This window comes from Gopherus evgoodei, chromosome 17, assembly GCF_007399415.2.
Source record: "Gopherus evgoodei ecotype Sinaloan lineage chromosome 17, rGopEvg1_v1.p, whole genome shotgun sequence".
Classification (NCBI taxonomy): Eukaryota; Metazoa; Chordata; order Testudines; family Testudinidae; genus Gopherus; species Gopherus evgoodei.
This window is the reverse complement of record NC_044338.1, coordinates 2,229,125-2,252,202: the sequence shown is the minus strand read 5'-3', so window position 1 is coordinate 2,252,202 and position 23,078 is coordinate 2,229,125. Positions and strand designations below refer to the sequence as shown.

At 51.1% G+C, this 23,078-nt stretch overlaps 1 protein-coding gene across 1 annotated transcript; it reads right to left on the bottom strand.

The window, feature by feature from the left end:
* Positions 1–6,099: 6,099 nt before the first annotated feature.
* On the bottom strand, positions 6,100–18,381 carry CRYBA1 (crystallin beta A1). Its single transcript, XM_030536646.1, has 6 exons — positions 18,351–18,381; positions 13,797–13,861; positions 12,527–12,645; positions 9,427–9,568; positions 7,152–7,294; positions 6,100–6,247 (listed from the first exon to the last, which is right to left on the bottom strand). The coding sequence occupies exons 1-6, from the start codon at positions 18,379–18,381 to the stop codon at positions 6,100–6,102; spliced, it is 648 nt and encodes a 215-aa protein (XP_030392506.1).
* Between the last annotated feature and the right edge of the window lie 4,697 nt (positions 18,382–23,078).

Here is a 23,078-nt window from a genome sequence, read left to right as displayed (position 1 = left end):
TTAAAAAAAAAAAATTCAATTTCTTTCTGTGGTATGAGCATTGTATACTGCGAACATATGAACATTCAGCAAATCTCAAACTTGCAGTTTTTCCTTAAAAACTGTCTGCTTTCCATGCAGTCTTTCCTCAGGTGCTAAATAAGGGTTCCAAAAAAATTGATACTGCTTTAGGAGTTTCTGCTTTATTCCTAAAATACCTTTTTTTTTTTTTTTTTTTTTTTTTTTTTTTTTTTTTTTTTTTTTGCTTAGGTGTTATAAAGATTCAGTATTTTAACAAGAATGTTTTTGTTTTAATATGTAAATAAGAATATGCCTCTTTGGTTTGGTTTTATCTCATTTGGGCCTATGTTAGTCTCCTTTATCCTTTTGAGAAGGACTTTCTTGTGACCTTGAAGACATTTCATTAAGTGTTGCGTTTAAGAATGAATCTACAATTGTTCACGTCTTGGATTAATGCTACTGCTGCTATCAGTAACTCTGAAAATCAAGAATGTGATGCACTTTTTACATGACCATCTAGTTCTTCTAAGGACGGTTTGACCCCTCCTGTAACACAGCCACTAATTCTGAGAGTAACCTAGGAACTGAAATAACAGGGTTTGGAAGATGAGCGTAACTAATTCTGGTGCTGAACCATCTATTAGGATTACTATGCAACGCAAGCGAAAGAAAACTGTTAACTTCAAAGAACACTGTGCATCATCCCTCCCTCAGACTGCTATTGGAAAAGTGGTGCAAATGCCTGAGATGTCACTTTCTCTTCCCTTTTGGCTGGAACAGGGAATACAGCTAAGAGCAACCTTAGGTCAAAGAAATCTAGCTGAAGCATGTTCTGTTTTTTAGCCATGTAGATCTTTGGAAGGAAAATGCTGATGGCTGCAAAATATTTTTAATGCTTAATCTCAATGTGAAATTTCTGGTGAGGATTAACCAGCAGTATTGAATCATCTGACCTTCCTAGCCAATGGCAGCTCTGCTTTCCCAAAGTTGTGAAACACTCTCTTACTTTTGCCTGGTGTCTTCTCTGGCTGCTCTCAGGCTGATGGGGGGAGCCTAGCTGGCATCTGAGGTTTGCTGTCTTTTCCCATGTTCCACTAGTGCAGTGAGACCTTGAGATTGGGGTCTCTGCTTTATTTAGCTACAGAACAAAAATGTGAAGGATTACAAATAAATGAAGGCATACGGGTTAGTGAGAAGGATCGTGTCTCTGGTATAATGGCACTGGCTCATTTGACAGACGCACCAGAGCTATTCACCTTTGTGGTTCTCAGCCAGATCACTCACAAGCCATGCACTCCTGTTCTGCAGGAGAGCTTGCATGCCGTTAAGTGAGAGACTGCTGGAGGAACAAAAGGGAATTTACTTGATCTTTCTGTTGTAGAAAACTTTTTTTTTTTAAAGTGGGTAGAAATTTTTGTAGGGTGAGGGAAGAATTGAGGGGTCTGAAATGGTATGTGATCATGCTTTTGAAACAAGTCAAACTGCAATATGATAGGTAAATATAGAGCAGTCTTCTGTCTTCATTAGCTTCTCAGCACTGTATTTTTTGTTAACCAGTTAACATAACGTGCCTTGCATGCCTATTTAATTTAAAAAAAAAAAAAAGTCAAACTCACCAGTGATTTGTTGTGGAGCTTTGCATTGGTAATTCTGGGCTTCTCACCCTCTTGTATGACATAACGAACTCTCCCTTCCGCAATCTGGGATTGGCTATAGTTCTCAGTAACGAGCTGGATCAGCTGTCAAAACAAGGGCATAATCTTAAATTGACTCTGAATAGTGGCTGTTTTACAGGCTTGGGGAGAAATTCAAATCCTATGATATGGCACCTTTTCTGTCTGAACGTGACCCATATTTGTGTGTGTTTAAAGGAACCCTGGCTTGCTGTTCTTCCCGTTAGCAAAAGAAGGTGTTGTAATGCTTTGTCTGCAGAACTGGAAGGTCTGGAATCAACTACACTTTGGAATGCAGGTTTTCTGCAGAAGCTGAAAATTCCATTTACTGGGCAGGATTTTCCTCCCGTTTCCCCCCCCCCCCTTAAGTTTTGTAAAGGAATAAAGAAAATGCACCTTGCTTAAAATAAAAAGAAATGCTTGTTTGCAACCATTGACTCAGAATATTAAACTGTGCAATTCTTGTTTTCTCCATTTCTGCAGCTCTCTAGATTCAATCTCCCCAAAGTGATTTTTTTTCTGTTTTAAGCCTCTCTGTATTTCTGCCACTGTAAATGTGAAAGCTTGCTTGCGTTACTTTTTAGAAATGCATTTTGCACACTCGGGTTTCACCGAAGCTCCGTGGAAAGGTTAGTCCTAAGCAGATGAATAAAGCTATGCACATGTTTTGAAAGTTTAATTTGTGTCTCATTACCAGAAGTGACTTATCTGTTCTTGTTTGCATTCCTGTGCTATCATTGCATACCTTGACTTTCCCATCTCTCTGAGGGTGTGACATACGATGGCAGTTCTGTGCTATCAGTCCACTAGCAGAAAACTGGTGCTTCTTTTAGTAGCCTGAAGGGGAGGAAGGGGTTGTTTAAAAGCCTAATTTAGAGATTTAAGTAGGAGGGAGAAGGGTGTGGTGTGTCATTTTGCTGGATATATCCCTTGATATCATTGAGCAAATGTGTCCATTCTGTTAAAGACATGACTGGAGGTGTTACCTCCAGACTAGCTGAGAAGTTGCAGCATGGGGGAAGGCTTACACTTTCTGCTGTTCAATCCCATTTGAAAGGACAGCTCTGATTGTGGGATGTTAACTTGAAACTAGTTGAACAACTCATTTGCTTAGACAAATGTGGGGTGGGCTAATTGTAAGCTATGTAGAGGGGAAACAACTTCAACCCCTTTAGTCTTTGCCCATAGTGCAAGGCTAGAGACATGCTCAGCTCTTCTGATTGCTGCAGAATGCCTGCAGTAAATGAGGGACATTGGACACATTGAAGCTGATGGCAAAAATCCCTTGATCTCCAGGAAGCCAAGATGTTTGCCCTGTGTCTTTACTTTTGTTTATGCAGATGTGTGGCTGCGCTACATTGGTTTGATTGAACCATCCTTGAAAACTCTTCTGTGATCCTGCCCAAGCCCTTGGTGTGTAGGAGTGGCTGGATTTCATGTTAGAGACCGTATCCCAAACACCTTTCTTCCATGTGCTCCCTTAGCTGTGGCTGAAATTCGTACTCATTTTACAGGAGCTTTTTTTCTGTACAGAACAGGGCTGCTTTTCTATCTGTCACACGTGTACTTACTGCCTTCAGTGGCTCAGGCACCAAGTGGCTTGGAGGCTCTCAACATGTTTACTTAAGGGAATATAAAACCACAATCCCTCCTGACTCTTTCAGTGTTAATGGCACTTTGAAACTCAGCTGCATACTACAGAGCCAGACAGTTGGGCTCATACATGTGGTCTCTCGTGGCAGAACTGCAGGAGCACAGCAGGCGGTGTCTTGCATGGATAACAGCCTGTGCGCATATATCTGCCAATCGTTCTCATTTCTTTTCAGTTTCCTGGTATGTGTATTAAAATCACAGCAGATCCTGTCTTAGCTGCTCAGGAGCTGAATCACCTCGTCATGTCTAAGAGGGGTAGCCCCTCTCTGTTACCGGTGGGGTAGCTACATACTACCACACATAATGTTAAAGAGAGTTCTTTTCTTGTCCCCTTCCCAATAATTTGAAATAGGCTAAACTATTGTGTACCCAGTTACAAACATAGACATTTTCCAGACTCTGGGAAGGGTGGCTAGAGCATTTAGTGTAATGTGTAAATACCTGCTGTAGCTGTATCTAGTGCAGGCTGTTACAGAGTGATGTCACGGAATGTAAGGCTAGATACTGTCCATGAGCTGTAATGGCAGAATAGATCTTTACTGAAGATGTCATACTTCACACTTTAAATGTTTAAAAAGTTACCTTAATTTCATTTATTCTATATTGCACCAACTGGTCTTCAAACGTTATCCAAATTTACTACTTTATCAGGAAGAAAACAGAAAATTGTGTAGCTCAAATACATTGACAGACAATAAGTGATGTAAATTGTTGAATAAAAATTTTAAAATTTGTAGCGGTCTGCGTGTTTTTCTCATTCTCTCTTACAGAGTTTCTTTTTACAAAACTTTTGGGGCTGGTTACTTGAGTTTTACTCTTGTGCATTATCAGGCAGTGACAAAATGCAACATTCCAGCAATGTTCATAACACTTTATTAGAGAGCCCTTGACATGAAGATAGTGGGTCTGTGGATGTAAGCACAGAACAGCATATAGAGTTGTCCATTACAGAGCTGCCCTGGCGGGTTAGTGCAAGTGTATCCAGCTGCTACCCAAATAATATCGATTCAGAGATACCAAGGTCAGAAGGAACCGCTGTGCTCATCCCGTCTGCCTTCCTGTATAGCACAAGCCAGAGAACATCCCAAACATAATTCCTAGAGCAGAGCTTTTAGAAAAACATCCAATCTTGACTTCATTGTCAGTGATGGAGCACCCTTGGTAAATTCATCCAATGGTTAATTCCTCACTGTTAAAAATCTTCACCTTATTTCCAGTCTGAATTTCTTGCTTCAGCTTCCAGACATTGGACTGCGTTATACTGCTCTTTGCTAGACTGCAGAGCCTAGTATTGACTTTCTGTTGCCCAAGTCAGTACTTAGACTGGGATCTAGTCACCCTGAACCTTCTCTTTAAGTTAATAGCTTGATCTCTTTGAATCTCGCTCTAAGGCGCGTTTTCTAATCCTTTTACTCATTCTCATGGCTCTTCTCTGAACTCTCTCCAGTGTATCGCCATCCTTCTGGAATGGTGGACACCAGAACTGGGCAAAGGATCCCAGTAGTGGCTGCATCTGTGCCAGAGGTAAAATAACTTCTCTGCTCCTACACTATTTCCCCATTTATGCATCCAAATATCGCATTAGCTCTTTTGGCCACAGCATCGCACTTGGGAGTTTATGGTCACTGATGCCCAGGATAGAATTCCCCATGCTGTAAGTACGGCCTGCCGCCTTTGTTCCTAGATGTGCACAGTTAGCTGGCTTAAAAGACATGCTCTGTGCTTGTGCCCAGTTTACTGAGTGATCCAGCTCATTCTCTGGTAATGACCTATTGTCCTTTTCATTGTGTACCACTCCTCACATTTTTGTGTCGTTTTCTTCAAGGTCATTGATAAAATGCTAAATAGTATAGTGCTAAGAGCCAGTCCCTGCAGGATCCCACTGGGAGCATGCCCCCTGATAGCAATGCTGGTCAGTAATGCCTAATGGCCAACTAATGCAGCACTGGTAACAGGTTTGAGGAGGCATGTGGACTCAGCTCAGCCTCCCTCACTGTGGTGCTGTGCCTTTTGCAGTGCAAGGGAAGGAGGACAGAGCTCTGGGGTCTGTCACTTCAGGGGAGAGGGGCAGAGAAAAAAGTCAAACAATTTGTAGCTGTAGGGCTGCGATGAGTGGATCTGCCCATCTTAGAGAGAACCGCTAATAACTGGAGTAGAACATCTGTCTGCAAGTCAGTGGCCAGGAGACCATATCTGCTCCACGTGGTTTGAACACTGAGGGCTTCTGATGATGTAGCAATGTTGTCTCCCTGTTTTCACTGCAGCCCTTTTCCACCATAGACCTATATTGGGTTGGTTTTGCAAGGAGCCAGGTGTGCTGACGACCTGCCCACTGACAGACTAATGGCCGCAGTAGCGTGCTTGTGAGAAGATCTGCCTAATTCTGACACTCCACTGAAGTCAATGGACTTACCTATGTGTAAAGTCTTTTGGAAGGAAGGAGAATTGGGCCCAATGTCTTGGCTAGTTGTGATGTGAATTTGAGATGACCTAGTGCAAGTTTCAATACCCTTTGTTAATTCTGAACACTGGAGTGACAGAGTTCAAACTGTCCAGCAAGGAAAGCTCCAAACAAACGGTAGCATTTTCTTTCAGTGACATTTATTGGTAATTGCAGCAATTAGTACCATGAAGAAGTGATGTCCCAACAGCAGTCACAGTACAAGAAAGGAATCTGTTTTGGAAGGGGAAGTGTTAGCACCATAGGGATCAATGTGCTTTAGAAATCCAGTGAAGACGCTCTTGGAAGAGGAGAGCCTGTGAACACAAACATCTACTGCTGGACACGCCGAATAGACTGGACCTGGAAGGTCTGGGCGTGTGAGCCCCACTCTCTCCAGTGCTTGTAATCTCCACTGTGATGGTCACTCTCCAAAATGTACTGGTAGCCACGGTAACCAGGATACTGATAGCAAACCCAGCTGGAACAAACAGAGTCAGAAAGCTGTTGGACTTGGAAAGGGGAGAAATCCCCTGGCCTACAAATCTAGAACTGTCCTAGGGGTATCTTGGTGAATTGCTCACCCAAACCCCGAAAGAGAAATAGAGCCAGATCATCTGCACCTAGAAAACCAGGAGAGGAAAAGGCCCTACATGGCACTAAAGAAGAAAATACTCTTTTCTTGTCAAACTGAAGTTAGTTTCCAGCTTTATTGTGGGTAAGCCGTTTGCAAACACTCAGGAGTTTGTCACTGTGCTCAGATATGAACCCATGTGTGGCTGTGTCCAACAGGACTGCAGCTTGTGGTGCTTTCTGGAGTTCAACCAGCATTCTGGCTGCTGCAGAGTTCCTACTAGATCTGCTGTTTTTTAAGGTTGCATTCCTCTGAAAAATATGTAGAGCTGTCCTCACCTGAAACCCCTTGGCTGCCCATTCCCACATGCTGAGGTACTAAGGAAAGTAGAACTGCATTGTGCCCCATGTCCATTGTGGCCTGTAGGCTGAATTCTGCATGTTCCATTTCAACAATGGAGAGATGGTCCTTGCTTGGATAACCTTGGCTCTGCCTACATTAAGAGAATTTCCAAGTTGATGGAGTTAAACTAGAGCAAGCCCCTGATGCAGACACTGCACTGGCAGAAAAATGGGGTGTACCTAGTCCAGTGCCAAACCCAAGTTATGTTCACTTTCTGCACTTGGCTCAGAACATCTCCAGCAGGTCTTGTGCCAGTGGTGGAGCTGGGCTCCCTCAGCGGGGCAGGGCTTTCCTTAGGCCTGTCCCTTTAGGATGCCCTGCTGTGCCTGGGAATCTTCACCCACCCCTAGCCGAGCACTGGGCTTTACAGCCAGCCTCCTGGTGCGTTAAGCCCGCGTGTCTCACTTACGCGCCACACTGCACCTTCATGGAGCCCACTTCGTTGTTTCCCCAGCCCATTGCCTGCAGGGAGGGGTAGTCGTCCAATAGTTCCCACTGGCGTCCCATGAAGTTCTCCTTCTCAAAGACTGTCATCTTGGACTCTTTGTGATTCTGGGCCACAAGAATAGAGCAGACAGGAGAGGGAAGCTAGCAGAATCTTTCAAACAGATTTGTGTGGTGGGAAACAGATGCAGCTCCTAATGATGGGCCCCTCGCTCCAGAGCCTCGCCATGGCTGCTGCCCCCCATTGACCGGCTGTCTCCTATCTATTAACCAGGATCAGAGATCCATGTCTGAAGCAGAAGGGACGAAAACATTATGCTAAAGCAAGGGAGGTATGGCCATCTACATCCTCTGCCCTATTGTGTGGGGACTCAGATACTGCAGCGATGGACAGCCCATGGTTCTGCACTGCACTTTCCTTCCCAATCACATCAGACTTCAGCAACCCCTGGCTGTAGCTTGCCTTACACCTCTACAAAAAACAACCCAGCTAATTTTAGAGCCAGGTGGGGGGAGGGGATCTGAGTGCATCTGAAAGCCACTTGGTGGTGCCTTACTTGCCTTGAAGGCTTATCCCTGCTGCATAATCACACCACTGGCGGCAAACAGCCAGGAGAACTGTTCCATTGAGCCTCCTTGCTTTACCCTATGCTTACAGCCCAGCATCAGCTTGGCCCTGCCAGCGCTGGTGCTGCACGCACTCCTGAGAGGTGGGCCAGTGGGCTCATCCAGCACCACACTTCCCTGTGCTCTACACAGCACAGAGAGGACACGTCAGAAGTTTGCGGACGATACCAAGCTCAGAGGAGTTGCAAGTGCTTTGGAGAACTCGGTTTAGGTAGGAACAATCTGTTGTGCGCACACAAAATGGGAAATGGCTGCTTAGGAAGGAGCACTGCGAAAAGGGATGTGGGGGGTCAGAGTGGATCACAAGCTAAGTATGAGTCAATAGTGTAACACTGTGCTGGAGGTGAGGCGAAGTAGAAGCGAACATCATTCTGGGCTGTATTAGCCGGAGTGTCGTCAGCAAGACACGAGCAGTAATTCTGCTGTACTCCATGCTGATTAGGCCTCAACTGGAGTATTTGTGTCCAGTTCTGGGCACCACATTTGGAGAAGGTCCAGAGAAGAGCAACACAAATGATTAATGGTCTAGAAAACATGAGCTATGAGGGAAGATGGAAAAAACTGGATTTGTTTAGTCTGGAGAAGAGAAGACTGAGGGGGGATATGAGAACGGTTTTCAAGTACATAAAAGGTTGTTACAAAGAGGAGGGAGAAGAATTGTTGTTCTTAACCTCTGAGGACAGGACCAGAAGCAGTGGGCTTAAATTGCAGCAAGGGAGGTTTAGGAAAAACTTCCTCACTCTCAGGGTGGTTAAGCGTTGGAATAAATTGCCTAGGGAGGTTGTGGAATCTCCATCATTGGAGGCTTTTAAGAGCAGGTTGGACAAACACCTGTCAGGGATGGTCTAGATCAGGGGTAGGCAACCTGTGCTATGGGTGCCAAAGGTGGCACACGAACTGATTTTCAGTGGCACTCACACTGCCCAGGTCCTGGCCACTGCCCTGGGGGGCTCTGCATTTTAATTTAATTTTAAATGAAGCTGCTTAAACATTTTCAAACCTTATTTACTTTACCTACAACAATAGTTTTGTTATATATTATAGACTTGTAGAAAGAGACCTTCTAAAAATGTTAAAATGTCTGACTGGCACATGAAACCTTAAATTCGAGTGAATAGATGAAGACTCGGCACAGGTTGCCGATCCCTGGTCTAGATAACACTCAGTCCTGCCATGAATGCAGGCAACTAGACTAGAGACCTCTCGAGGTCCCTTCCAGTCCTACCATTCTACTCACTGGAGTGACTGATGAGCTTTTAATCAGAGTGGCTGTATTTGCTCACTCTCCAGCTGCCGTTAGTAATCTGTTGACTCTTTAACACCAGCGTGATGGTCTCCCTGTCTCTCGGCCAGGCCCCCCAGAAGCGTCCAGCAAAGGGAAGAGTAGGCGACTGTCAGGCTAATTTGCAGCAGCTCTTAAAAGTTTTAGGCTATTTCATTCTAAAAGAGATGTGAACCCTCCCCTCCCCATCCGCCAGCCCTGAGCCTAGGAAGCACCTTTTTGGAGGTGTGCTTTCTGCATCACTACACTTGGCACGAAGGCAGTGGGGTGCTGGGAACCTTTGCTGCTGGGAAATGTGACAGGGTTGAAGAGGCCAGGGACTCGCACTTACAGCACAGCAGATGGGGCGGAAGGACATCAGACGCTCGGTGTGGTAGGCGTTGCTCCCACTCCAGGCATCCCACCGTGGGTATTCTCCCCTTTCCAAGATAAACTGCTGCCCACAGAAGCTAGTGTGCTCATAACTGATCCAGCTGCAACGACAGAGCATAGGTCCTCCTGCGGCAGCTCTGGGCCCGGAGTCCATGCCCCAGACACAAGCATGTGGGGAAGGAGGCAGGCCTGCCCCAGCTGGCTCCACCATTATGTGTGTCACTCAGGGAGAAGGGGCCCAGAAAATCCCTGTGGGCTCCCTCGCTGCCAGAAGAGAGATGAGGCCAGGTGTGGCCCCAGCCACCTCCAGCCGTGCTGTCAGGTCGGTCTGGCTGGCTGCGAGCTGCTGCTTCTGGGCTGAGCGCCCGAGGGGAATGGCGCGTGCATGGCACCCAGGGCTGCTAGCTGTGCCTAGGGTTAGAACAGGCCCTGCTCTAATAGTCATGTGAGCTGGAGGCAGTATGGCACCAAGCTGGCTGAGTTGGTGCCATGGCTAGCTCAGGGGCTAGGGCCTGCCCCGGGTAAGTGGCTGCTGGTTGGGCCAGGGATTGGCCAGGCTCATTACACATGCCTGGGGGTCTTCAGCACACAGGCTGCAGCGTTTGCCAAGCCAGAGCAGGGGGAGGATCCAGGGAATGGAGTCCCCACTTTCCCTGGGTGACAGGTGACCTGCGCCGGTTCTGACAGCTCCACCCTCCTTCGCTTCTCTACAAGGGTCCGCAAGGGAGATTTTCTTCACCTGGTTTTTTACTGTGGAAATGTGGGGCCTGTCACATGCTGCTGCTCCCAGATGTTTCGAGAGGAGTCCCTAGGTCTCTGCTGCCTATAGTGAACCCTGCACCAAAGACCTGGGGGAGGTTTAATCTTCCCAAGAGGCGCCAGCACACTCTTTAGGCATAGGAGTTATGGGTGACTAACACACAAGATGGTGGCTCCACTCCTCAGTTGCTCAGGTTTCGCTCTCTTGCAAAGCTGTCATGGGGCTAGTTCCCCAGGCACTCCAGAGGCATCGACGGGCTGAATTCCTAATGTCAGAAATGTCACCCCCCTGCCCCGGTTCTCCCAACCACTCGCGCCTGCCTCTCTCCACCACTCCAGCATCGCCCCACTCTGAGAGGTGCTTGCCCAGTTGCCTCTTGTGCCCATGTGTCCACAGCGCACGTGGCAGGTGAGTCTCTGTGTGAGGCCAGTACCCACGCTGCCCGCCGGCGGCCTGCACAGCGCCCAGCAGACAGCATGGCTGTGACTAGGGACAGCTGCTTCTGCCCATCTCTGTTCTGCAGTTAGAGGTCAGATGAATTTCTTTTCCTTTCTGCTCCTTCAGGAGTGAGAACCTGAGCCTCTAAAACCCCCAACCCACCCTGCGTCCCTGCACGTGTCTGCCTAGGAGAGCAGTGACTCGGCTGGCAGGTGTGATGGGGAAGAGATGCCCCTTGGTGCATTGTCAGGTTGCGCTGGTGGTGGGCCACCCACAGTCCCCTCCTGTTCTCTGTGTATTAGAATCTCTAACGGGGCTTTCCCACTTCAGCTGGATATAATTTGTGGAGGCGGGTTGCTGGGCACAGGGAGGGTTTGAGGGAAAATGAGCTTGCCCGAGCTCGCACGGTGGTTTGAGGGCTGAGTGGCATGAGCTGTGTGGGCATCCTGGCTGCAGCCTCGGGCAGGTGGACCAGTTAGTAAGATGCTGCCTGGTTAGGGTGTGCCTCCTGCCCTAATCCCATTAGCAGTGTCAGCCTCTCTCCCCTTCTTCCCCAACCCTAACTGCAGCGGGGTTCTCACTGCAGGGCCTGTTCTCAGCATTAAGGGGCTAGAAGTGGCAGAGAAATTGTCCCTCTGCTGTGCAGCAGATTCCCCATTTTGGTTGGTGGAGAGGGGCTCCTGTCACTCCTGGAGCCCTGAGTGTCTCCACGTTTTTCTGCTGTGCACCCCATCTTGTGGACCCCACCTTTCCAGGCAAAGCAATGGGGCAGGCGTCTCTTCAGCGTTCTCCGTGCTGCTGCTTACCTAGCTGGCTGTGTTGCTGAATGGTGGCAGGCATGCTGCTACTAGGCAGAGCATGTGACCAGCGCAGTGCTGTGCGACGCATCCTGGTGACTGGGGCCAACTCTCCTGTTCGGCAGCGGACAGGCCAAGCCGATGTCATTGACTGATGGGATCCCAAGCAGTCATGGGCCCTGGGCCAACAGTCACTCTGCAGGCAGGTCAGGACTAGACTGGCTCTCCTGGGTTGAGAGAACTGTTCAGTGCAGGGCTTGCTAAGCTGGGAAGTTCCACTTAGCCATGTGGAGCACTAGCCGCAGAGCTGGAGGGGGCTTTGGTGCAAACGGGGTCATGCTGTCTGTGGGGATGCTGGGAAGGGGAGAGGCCTGTGTGCAGGGCCCTCTGCTCTCCACTGGTGGTTGCCTTGAGGACGTGTTGGACCTGGCATGAGGAAGCTGCACTGGGTTAAGCAATTTCAAAATGACGTGGTTAATCTGGTGCAGAGCCCTGGGTGGGCACTAGCTGGGCTTGCGGGGTTAGCTCACGCTGATTGGGAATGGGATCACACTAACCCACACTCCAGCTGTTGATTTGATGTGTTGTAGGTGACCATAGACTGCAGGCCCTGCCTGCAGCTTCAGATCCGCTCTCAAAGTGAAGTAATGGGCTTAACCCCCATCTCAGCCAAGGGGTGTGACAGGCTCAACTGTCCAAAATCTGCCCCTATTCCTCCCTGCCCCTCGCCCGCCCCCTCCTTCTCCAGAAACAAGCCTGCCACGGCTGATGCTGTCCCTGCTGCTCACTTTAATTACCTACGTTTTCATGTTGGTGTTATCCGCGCTCTGCTCCATCCCACACCAGGCACAGTTGTGCACTGCAAGACCCGAAACGGGACACTAGTTTCCACCCCCACGCCCCCGGGTAAGTGGAGCCCAGGAGCCACCTGGTTAGTAGGCCTTGTGGTTTAGCATAACGGCCAGACTCCTTCTCCTGAGGTAAGATGACAACCCGGCCAGCCATGTTCCATCCAGCTCCCCCAAGCCGCACGGGAGGAGCTGGACAGAGCTTGAGGTACTTACGCGCCACTTTCCACTTTCAGGGAGCGGATGTTCTCGAAACCGCACTCAATGATGGTGGGGCAGGCCGAGGTGAACTCCATCTTCTTTCCCTGGAAGTTTTCTCGATCGTAGGCTGTGATCTGAAAGGAAGAGTCTTCTCCTCATGAGTCTCACTGAAGCAGGGGAAGGGTATGGTGCAGGTTAACAGTCCTGGTGAACTAGGTGCTCATTGACCAAGAATTAAGGTTAATGCCCCGGCTACAGCTGGACACTGCATGGGCTGCATCTGTGCCCCTCAATGCTGGCCCCCAGCGCCCTGTTATTCCAGCTATGGGGCTTTGTCACCCAGCTGGGACTTGTAGCACTCAGGTGCATGGGTGGTCAGAACTGCCTTGGCCACATGGATGCGTTCTTTCTCCCCTCCCCTACGGCGCACTCTCCTGAACCACACAGGCTGCTGGGCTCTGGTGACGAGCTCCGGACTCAGCTGAGGCATTCCCTTGAGGGGTATGGAAGCAACCACACTCCGCTGAGTGCACGGAGACATGCTGATGCCAGGCAGGCTGCAGAGTCGACAGCCCTAGGGCTGCGCTTAGAACTCACGCTAGTTCTGCTCCAAATTCTCCAGTGCAAAGAGGGTTAGGTGGAGAAAGGAAGAGCAGGGACTTTCCCAGTGCCCTGGGCTGGTGCACAGGATCATCACCTCCCCACAGCAGCATCTGTGGCAGCAGCTTCTTCATCCACCCCCTAGATTTACACACCTGCCTCTCTTCTTCCTTCTCACTCTCCCAACCAGCAAGCCAGAACCACAGCTGCTCCCCAGCAAATACGCTAGCAAGCCCCCTTGGTGGCAGCTCTGTCAGACCTCAGCCGGCTTTGCTCCAACCATCCTTGCTCCCCTCACCTTCACACCTCCACCAGTGGGCTGCTGCGCTTGACAGGCACATGCCTTCCCAGCAAAGGACTGCACGTGAGCATCCAAACAAGCAGTGTGCGTCCACTCCTTACCCAGGGCAGGGAATTCCTGCCACCTACCTTCTGTGCAAAGAGCCCGGGCTGCACTCATCGTGGTCCAGCAGGTTGACACTGGGCTTTTGCTACCGGTGGGTCACTTTGGTCAAGTCATTTTTTGTTCTTCTTTCCTCTCCCCTCCCTGTTGGTTGCATCTAATGTGTGGGCAGTGCCCTGTATGTGCAGTGCCCCTGTGTGGGCAGTGCCCGGCGCACACTCAGCAAGGGCCTCAAGACCCTACATGATACAATTTATAACGTGCAGTACAGCTGGGACGTACCTTCCACGGGCCCATGGGACCAGGCAGAGGGTTGGTCTGAGCCATCTTTGCTGCAGGGCCGGTGCCTGAAAAGGAGGAGGGAAAAGCACAATTCGCATCACAATGACACTGGTGCAGAGCCAAACAGGCTGCTCTGAAAAAGCTTTTTGGCAGGCGCTTGCTAGCGCCCACGTCCTGTCCTTCATTGGGTCACCCCTCCATTCACTGCCGACCCCATGCGCTCCCCGGTGTCCCTCGCAGAGGGCGGCGCTGTTCTCAGTGGCCACCGCTGAGCATGTCTGACATGAATTCAAGTGAAAGAAAACGCACCTGGCAGCAGGTCGGGGCCGAGACTATTCCTGGACATCTGCAACCTTGTGAGGTGACTGGGGACAAGTAGAGACACATCCACACACCCCACCACGTTTGGCACAGGTACTGGCATACACCCAGAACCCCCTCCCCAACACACACACACACACACACAGAGCAGTGGGGTTGGGTAGAGGTGGGCGTGTGCACGTACACACCCACACAGACCCACCCACCAGTGTGGCTGGGTACAGATACACACACTCCCTCACACCCCACTGTGGTTGGAGATGGTACAGGTATATACATGCACACACATACACACCCCAGCGCGATAGGGTAAAGGTATAAACACACACACACACAACGTGATAGGGTATAGGTATAAACACACACACACACACACACCAGCACAATAGGGTCCAGCTATACACCCCCCACACACACAGCGTGATAGGGTACAGGTATAAAAACACACACACACACATACACACACCAGTATGATAGCGTACAGGTATACACACACCCACACACAGACACCAGCGCGATAGGGTACAGGTATATACACATACAGACTGCAATAGGGTTCAGGTATATACACACCCACACCCACACCCCTGCGTGATAGGGTACAGGTATATACACACACACACACAGTGCGATAGGGTACAGATACACCCACACACCTGCGTGGTAGGGTACAGGTATATACACACACACACAGTGTGATAGGGTACAAGTACACACCCACACCCACACCCCTGCGTGATAGGGTACAGGTACACACCCACACACACACACAGTGCGATAGGGTACAGGTATACACACACACACAGCACGATAGGGCACAGGTGCACACCCACACCCACACACCTGTGTGTTAGGGTACAGGTATACACACACACACACAGTGCGGTAGGGTACAGGTACACACCCACACCCAGACAGCTGCGCGATAGGGTACAGGTACACACCCACACCAAGACACCAGCGTGTTAGGGTACAGGTATACACACACACACACAGCGTGATAGGGTACAGGTATATACACACACACAGAGTGCAATAGGGTACAGGTATATACACACATACACAGCGTGTTAGGGTACAGGTACACACCCACACACCAGCGTGTTAGGGTACAGGTATACACCCACACCCAGACACTTGCACGATAGGGTACAGGTATACAAACACACACACACACACACAGAGCGCCATAGGGTACAGGTATATATACACACACACACACAGCGCGATAGGGTACAGGTATATACACACACAGCGCGATAGGGTACAGGTATACACACACACACACAGCATGATAGGGTACAGGTACACACACACACAGCGCGATAGGGTACAGGTATATACACACACACAGCGCGATAGGGTACAGGTATATACACACACACAGCGCGATAGGGTACAGGTATACACACACACACAGCATGATAAGGTACAGGTTTATACACACACACACAGCACAATAGGGTACAGGTACACACCCACACCCGCACACCTGCGTGTTAGGGTACAGGTATATACACACACACACAGCACGATAGGGTACAGGTATATACACACACACACACAGCGCGATAGGGTACAGGTACACACCCACACCCACACACCTGCGTGTTAGGGTACAGGTATATACACACACACACACAGCGCGATAGGGTACAGGTATACACACACACACACAGCGCGATAGGGTACAGGTACACACCCACACCCACACACCTGCGTGTTAGGGTACAGGTATATACACACCCACACACAGCGCGATAGGGTACAGGTATACACACACACACACACAGTGCGATAGGGTACAGGTATACACACACGCACAGCGCGGTAGGGTACAGGTACACCCCCACACACACACAGCGTGTTAGGGTACAGGTATAAACACACACACACAGCGTGTTAGGGTACAGGTATATACACACACACACACAGCACGATAGGGTACAGGCATATACACACCCACACACCTGTGTGTTAGGGTACAGGTATACACATACACACACACAGTGCGGTAGGGTACAGGTACACACCCACACCCAGACAGCTGCGCGATAGGGTATAGGTACACACCCACACCAAGACACCAGCGTGTTAGGGTACAGGTATACACACACACACACAGCGTGATAGGGTACAGGTATATACACACACACAGAGTGCAATAGGGTACAGGTATATACACACATACACAGCGTGTTAGGGTACAGGTACACACCCACACACCAGCGTGTTAGGGTACAGGTATACACACCCACACACAGCACAATAGGGTACAGGTATACACACACAAACACAGCGCGGTAGGGTACAGGTACACCCTCCCACACACACACAGCGCAATAGGGTACAGGTATATACACACACACACAGCGTGTTAGGGTACAGGTATACACACACACACAGCGCGATAGGGTACAGGTATATACACACACACACAGCGCGATAGGGTACAGGTATATACACACACACACACACAGCGTGTTAGGGTACAGGTATATACACACACACACACAGCGTGTTAGGGTACAGGTATATACACACACACACAGCGTGATAAGGTAGAGGTTCTTGCAAGACCAGCCAGGTTCTGAGCTGGTGGCTCAGGGGGGTTGTGTGGGCTCTAGATGCCATATGGGGATCATCCCCGCCCCACTCCCGGATTGGCTTTCACCAAGGAAGTGCTCTGGTTGCTCCTACCCCCTGCTCTGTAGGAAGCCTGCCTGGGTTATGTTAACCTGGCCTAGCAGCTGATTTTCTTCTTACTGGTGCCCAGAGATGGTCCCCTGAGCCTGGAGTGCCCCTTGGAAGAGGAGGGTTCTTTCCAAAGAAGACCCTCCACCTGAAAACCTCCTTTTCCCACCTGCCCCTGGGTCTGCAGCCAAGGGGAATTCACGCAGCGGAGACCAGAGACCCTGTTTATTTGCTGATTCATTCAAGGCTCTTCTATCTGTTAAACAAACAGGGCTATCTCTCAGCGGAGACCAAACACCTGCTGTGACCAGGAGCCTCCTGCTAGCCTGGGCAGGGTTAGTTCCTGCGAGTAGAATCAGATCTTCCAGCCAGATCTGCTGGCAATGAGCATCCCCCCCCCAAATGGCAGGGATTTGGGGGTTGTGGTGTATGAGATCAGTCACATCACCCCTTCCCTGGCCTGCACCTCTGCACAAGTAATAACACCCACCAGGGATGGTACAAGATACCTCCACCCCAAGGGGACGTGGTGTTATCCCCCTGCTTGGCAGCACTGTTAATTGACAGCAGAAATGCTGGCAAATGGCAAATACTAAAACCTTGACGAGTGCCTCAGTCTAGCTGCACTCCTGGCTTGGCTGTTGTTTCTGTGGGTCTGTCTCACACAATTTAGTTTTTAACGTTGTCATTGAGAAGTTCTGACTACTACCTCCCCCCCATATGCCCCCATCACAGCAGGATTGGCACACCCCCCGATGCAGAACCGGAACCCAAACAAGTTCTCTCTCTTTTCAGGAAGAGCTTATAATTTGTGTGTATGTATGAGCAGGTGTTTAAGTGGGGAGGTGTATGGGTCTGTGTGTGTGTATTCCCTGTCTGGGTGGGTGCGTGTGTGGGCATATTCCATGTCTGAGTGGGTGTGAATTGGTGTGTTCCGTGTCAGGGTGTGCGAAGATCTGTGGGGTAGGGAAGACGTCTTCCTAAGTGTTTGCACAGCACCTAGTGGAGTGAGTGGGGCATGGGAGTGTTACCATGATATAGATATTAAACGCTACAAGTGACAGCTCATCCTCAGACAGCGCAGCCCAGGTATAACAGAGACATCACCTGCATACCCAGCTATGCTCTGCTGCATCCTCCAGGGACGGATTCCCTGCTCCGTCCACGCATCCGCTAGAGACTTGACTACTTTGCCCCTCAACAGATGGCTGAGGTGAGGAAATCATTGCTACTGAAAATGGCAGAGCACGAAGGAGCTTGATCCCCAGGCTCCTGGGCAGGGGTGTTAACCTGAAACCTCCCAAGCTACCTTGTCCGTGTCTCTGGCTGTCACACCCTATGTGTGACCTGAGACACTTGGTCACGGGTTTAAAGGCCCAAGTTGAGAGCTGTGGTGTATGAATCTGTCTCACTTCCGGGCAGTTTGATTTCAGCTCCTGGCACTAGGCAGGAAGGAGGCTGTGTCTGCCTGGTTCTTGGAAAAGGAGAAAGAATGGATGAGGTGATAGGAAAAGTTGAAAATTCAGCCCCAGGACTCACCTAGCTCAGCCTGCACTGCTGCTTCCTCCATGTAATATCTGCCTGCTCCAGTGCCTCTGGTTATATAGCAGACGGCTGGCTGGGACCCCAGGCCAGCATTTGTAGAACAGTCAGCACTATGCTTTCTCTGAGATCCTTTCTGCTGAGCCTCAGAGATTCCAGCAGCTCAGCCCCATAGTCTGAGCCACGGATCGGCTGTTTGCACGGCTAATCTTGGTCACAAATGACTCAACAGCTTCGTTGCTCTGGTACTTTCCAGCCTGGCAGCATCATTCTGTCATGAGACAAGCTTGGGGTTCTGTCTCTGTCCCCTCCCCCCTCCCCTGCCAGGACGCCCCCCCACGGTTGCTCAGAAAGGTTCTTGGTATTTGCTTTTTCAGACCAGTGTTTTGACTGTTTTCAGAGACGAGCCTTGCAGAATGGGACAAAGATTCTCCCTAGCAAGAGAAGAAAAAGAGACCAAGAGCAAAGGAGGGATGATACCCAGCCTGAAGCACCCCACCCTGCTAGCAGCTGCTTGGAAAGGGGTGAGTCCTGCTGCCCGACCAAGCCAGAGGGCTTGTTACCCCACATGCATGTAAAGGAAGGGGAGCAGCTCTCTGGGCAGAGAAGATTTAGGGTGTGAGCGGAGTGACCCTGCAGAAGGACCTGTCTCAATCTATATTAGTACTCAGACGGCCCCCATCACTCTAGTATCTGAGAACCTCACCATCTTTAATGGATTTACCCGTCAGATTATCCCAGAAATGGAATTATCCCCATGGGTCCGATGGGGAACTGAAGCCAACAGAGGCTAAGTGTCTAGACCAAGGCCACACAGGAATCAGTAGCAGAACCAGGAACTGAAGACTGGTCTCCCAGGCCCCAGGCAGGCACCTTGACCCCTGGGCTGTCCTTTCTCTCTGGGAGCCCCAAGCGGGTAAAGGCATCAGAGCTGAATGTTACCTGGGTTTTGATTTCTGTGTTAATTAACCTCCCTCCCAGGAGTGAGCTGGGGCTTCCTGGAGGTTTGCTGTCTGAGACCAGCTTGGGATGGGCTCCGGCTGCAGGCTCCGAGACAGAGGCAGCCACTGGACACTGACAGAGACAATAAAGTGCATCAGCCCAGGTCCATACCATTGAGTGCAGGCCTGGTGCAGTGTGAATGTCAGGCCATGTGCCGAGGCCCTGCTCAGTAGTTCCCCAGCCCGGCTCTCCGGGGCCATCGGCTCGCAGCAGTTGGTGCTGAGCAGAGGGGTCTCTCCAGGGTGCGTAACGTCCTGCAGCACAGAGGGCCTCCCAGGAGCTCTGCAGGCCAATGCCCAGCTGCTCAGGGCAATGCTGAGTCAAGGGGAGGAAAGGAATCTGCAGCTGGTCTCTGGGCCACACATGCTCTTCTCAGCACCTGACCTTCAGCTAACCGGGGTGGGTGCAGGCTCTCAGAATGACCCTTGTCCTGGTGGAGACAAGGGAGGTGAGGGAATATCTTTTATTGGACCAACTTCTGGTGTGGAAGCTACAGGCTTCTGAGCTTCACAGAGCTCTGCTTCCCCTCTGGGGAGGGTAACCGGAGCCTTTGAGCTAAAATACAAGCTGGGCAGATGGTTCAGTGTGTGCCGGAGGAGACCCCTTCTCTTGGTGCCCTGCAGACCAGCTCGGAGGATGTTTGTGGGCTGCAGGAGACCTGCTGTGTCTTTGCAGAGCCCTGGCCTGTAAGCTCTCTGGGCAGGGGCTGTCTCTCCTGTGTGGATGCGGGGCCCAGCACAGCAAGGCCCTGCTCTGTGCTTGGGAGCCAGGGCACCCTGTTAAATACTCTCCTGCTAGCTACCAGAGTCCTGCAGAAAGCATCTCACCAGCAGCCCAGCTCCAGCCTAGACTGGTGGCCTCACACGCCATGACTGGGGCCCAGGCCCTGATCCTGCCTGCCCCGGCGCTCTTTGGTAACCATAGTAACCAGATCTCTCTCTGTCCCATCCCTGCCCTGGGGTTATCCCACGTGGCCTGGTGTGAGCGGGTTTCTACTGCTGATCCCTGCAGGCCATGAGTCCCCTAGGCTGGACGGGCAGGGCTCCTTGTGGCCAGGCCCTGGGCCAGGACATGCCAGGCCAGCCCCCTGTTTGCTGTGAGGCTGCCGGGGCCTGGGGCCTTGGCGTTGACTGCACCGAGGTGGCTGTGTGCCTTGCAGCGCTCTCCAAACAAGTGAGGTCATGCGCAGTCTGCCGGCTCAGCGCTTTGCTCCCTGCGGCACAATGCGGCCGCTGTGACGTCTGACTGCCCCTTTTGTTTGGCACTAAGCAGTGCGAGGGGACAAAGCGCCCCGTCAGCTCCACCTGTGCCTGGTTATTGTCCTCGCAGGGCTCTGGAGGGTGGGCTCCCTCCCCAGCCCCAGCCCCAGCCCCAGCCAAGAGGCACACAGGGGACCTGGCTCTCCCCAGCGCCCTTCGCCTGGAGCCACCATTGCCAGAGGGCTCTGGGCTGAGGGAGGGGCCCTCACCCCGCAGGAACATTCTTGGGGTGGGGGGAGCATACAGCCGTCTTTTCAACAAGAAAGCCTCCCCTGGGGTGTCTGCCCCCAGTGCCCCAAGCCTCCTCTATGGTGTCTGTTCCCACCCCTCTAAATGTCCTCCCAGGGTGCCTGCCCTCGAACTCCCCCATCTCCTCAGACTGCCCCCTGCGCTGTTTCCCTGCAGGGTTTGAGCCCCTAAAGCACGCCCCCAAGGGACCCTAGGGCCAGGAATAAATATCTAGGATGCAGCAGGTTGGGGATGGGAGATTCCAAAATCCAGCAAGCTCTGATGCAACAGGAGGCAGCTCTATGCTCTGGGTGTGTGGAGGGGAAACGGGGGAGCCTGAAGTCCCAGTTAGGGCACAGCAGGTCTCAGGACCGCTGGGGAGGAAAATGCCAAGCAGCAGTGTGACTTCCCAGTCCCTGCCCTAAGGGCCGAGGGCTGCGTACCGTCTCCCAGGGATGGGAAGCAGGCGGGGCCGAGGAGCACGCCAGCACGGAGAACCAATGAAGGCTTGGAGGAAGAAGCCAGCCTCAAAGCGGGTTATTGCTCTTACTGTCGCAGAACTAGGGCTTGATGGTGACTTGGGCCACAAGCCCACGCAGGGGACTAAACCCCTCATCATGCCCACATGTGGGCTACACAGTGCACTGGGGCAAGTAGGAATTGGGTGGAGGCCGGGCTCTGACCCCTAAAACATGAGCCGGCACAGCTGAGCTTGCAAGGGGCATGGTCCTGCCCTCCTTGAGTGTGCCTGGAGCAGGGCCACCCAGAGGATTCAGGGGGTCTGGGGCAAAGCAATTTTGGGGGCCCCTTCCTTAAAAAAAGAGTTGCAATACTATAGAATACTATATTCTTGTGGGGGCCCCTGCAGGACCTGGGGCCTGGGGCAAATTGCCCCACTTGCCCCCTCCCTGGGCAGCCCTGGCCTGGAGAGGGCTCATCTGAGGCACACTCCTGGGGCAGTGCAGCTCCTGCACTCCCCTGGCTCAGGGATTTGCGCTCAGAACGGCTTTTACAAACTGCATATTACTAACCTGGAGAAAGTCTGCCCCCAGTAGGTGAGGAGGGAGAGGAATCTGTACTGATGCACCATCCCAGAGTTGCTTGGTCTTAAACTGTCTTCAACAAGAACAATAAGGAACATGCAACGCCTGACAGACAATCACACCCTCTCATTGAGTTTGAAGGCCAGAAGAGCCTCACCCAGGGATTCTTGCATTGAGCCCAGATCCATTTCCTTCTACAGTTCCTCGGGTCTGGATTTAAAGCTGTCATGTGACAGAGAACCCCCCAGAACCCCTGGTGAGTTGTTAACGGTTAATTCCCCTCCCTGCTAGAAAATTGTGCCTTAGCTCTAGTTAGTTCCAGTCTGAATTTCAGCTTCCAACCATTAGATCTTGTTCTGCTTTTTGCTGCTAGTATAAAGAGCTGCCTACGATCAAAAATCTCTTCCCCAGGTAGGTCCTTATAGACCATGATCAAGTTACTTCTCAGCCTTCTCTTGGATGAGATAACGTCTTTACTCTCTCACTCTAAAGCAAGTTCCCAGACCTTGAGTCCTTCTCCTAGCAATAAACCCATTTTTGAACCAGTTCCAGTTTGTCAGCATCCTGTCTGAACCATCTCCTTGCTGCCTTAGATATGTGTGAGGTCGCTGCCCTCCTTTGGTGCTCAGATGCTTTTCAGAGCATGGAAGGCCCAGCAGATCTATGGACATACACGTGCTCCAGAGACCTTCTCCTCTCCTTGAGATGCGGACAGTGTGCACTGAAGTCATCTCAGGCCAGACTCTGCCATCCCTACTCATGGTAAGTAGCACCTCACTCTGCAAGTACCCTGGGAGAGTAAAGCACTACTCAGTGTGAGTAACAGTTCCAGACTCTGTCCCTTTCCTACCACCTCTGTCCTGTAGTTCAACCAGCAACGCAGCTTCCCTTAATTACAGCCACAGGCTGTGGCTAATTAAGCTGCAACTTCAGGTGGCCTATATGTGCCAGCAGACTTGGAGAAGTCCTGTGTGATACACCTAGTCAGCCGCAGGTGTGCAAGCGCTGCTTGCTCCCTTTTCTGACAGCAACACGGGAAGGGGGATACAGAGAGTGCAGAATCGGGCCCCCTGGAGTTGCCGTACTGCTTCTGGCCACTGGAGGGAGAGCGAGTCACAAGAAGTGAGCTGGTCCGTCTGTGCCCAGGCCTGGCAGTGGACATATGCACCCAGGTGGCCTGTGGCCCTGCTGGC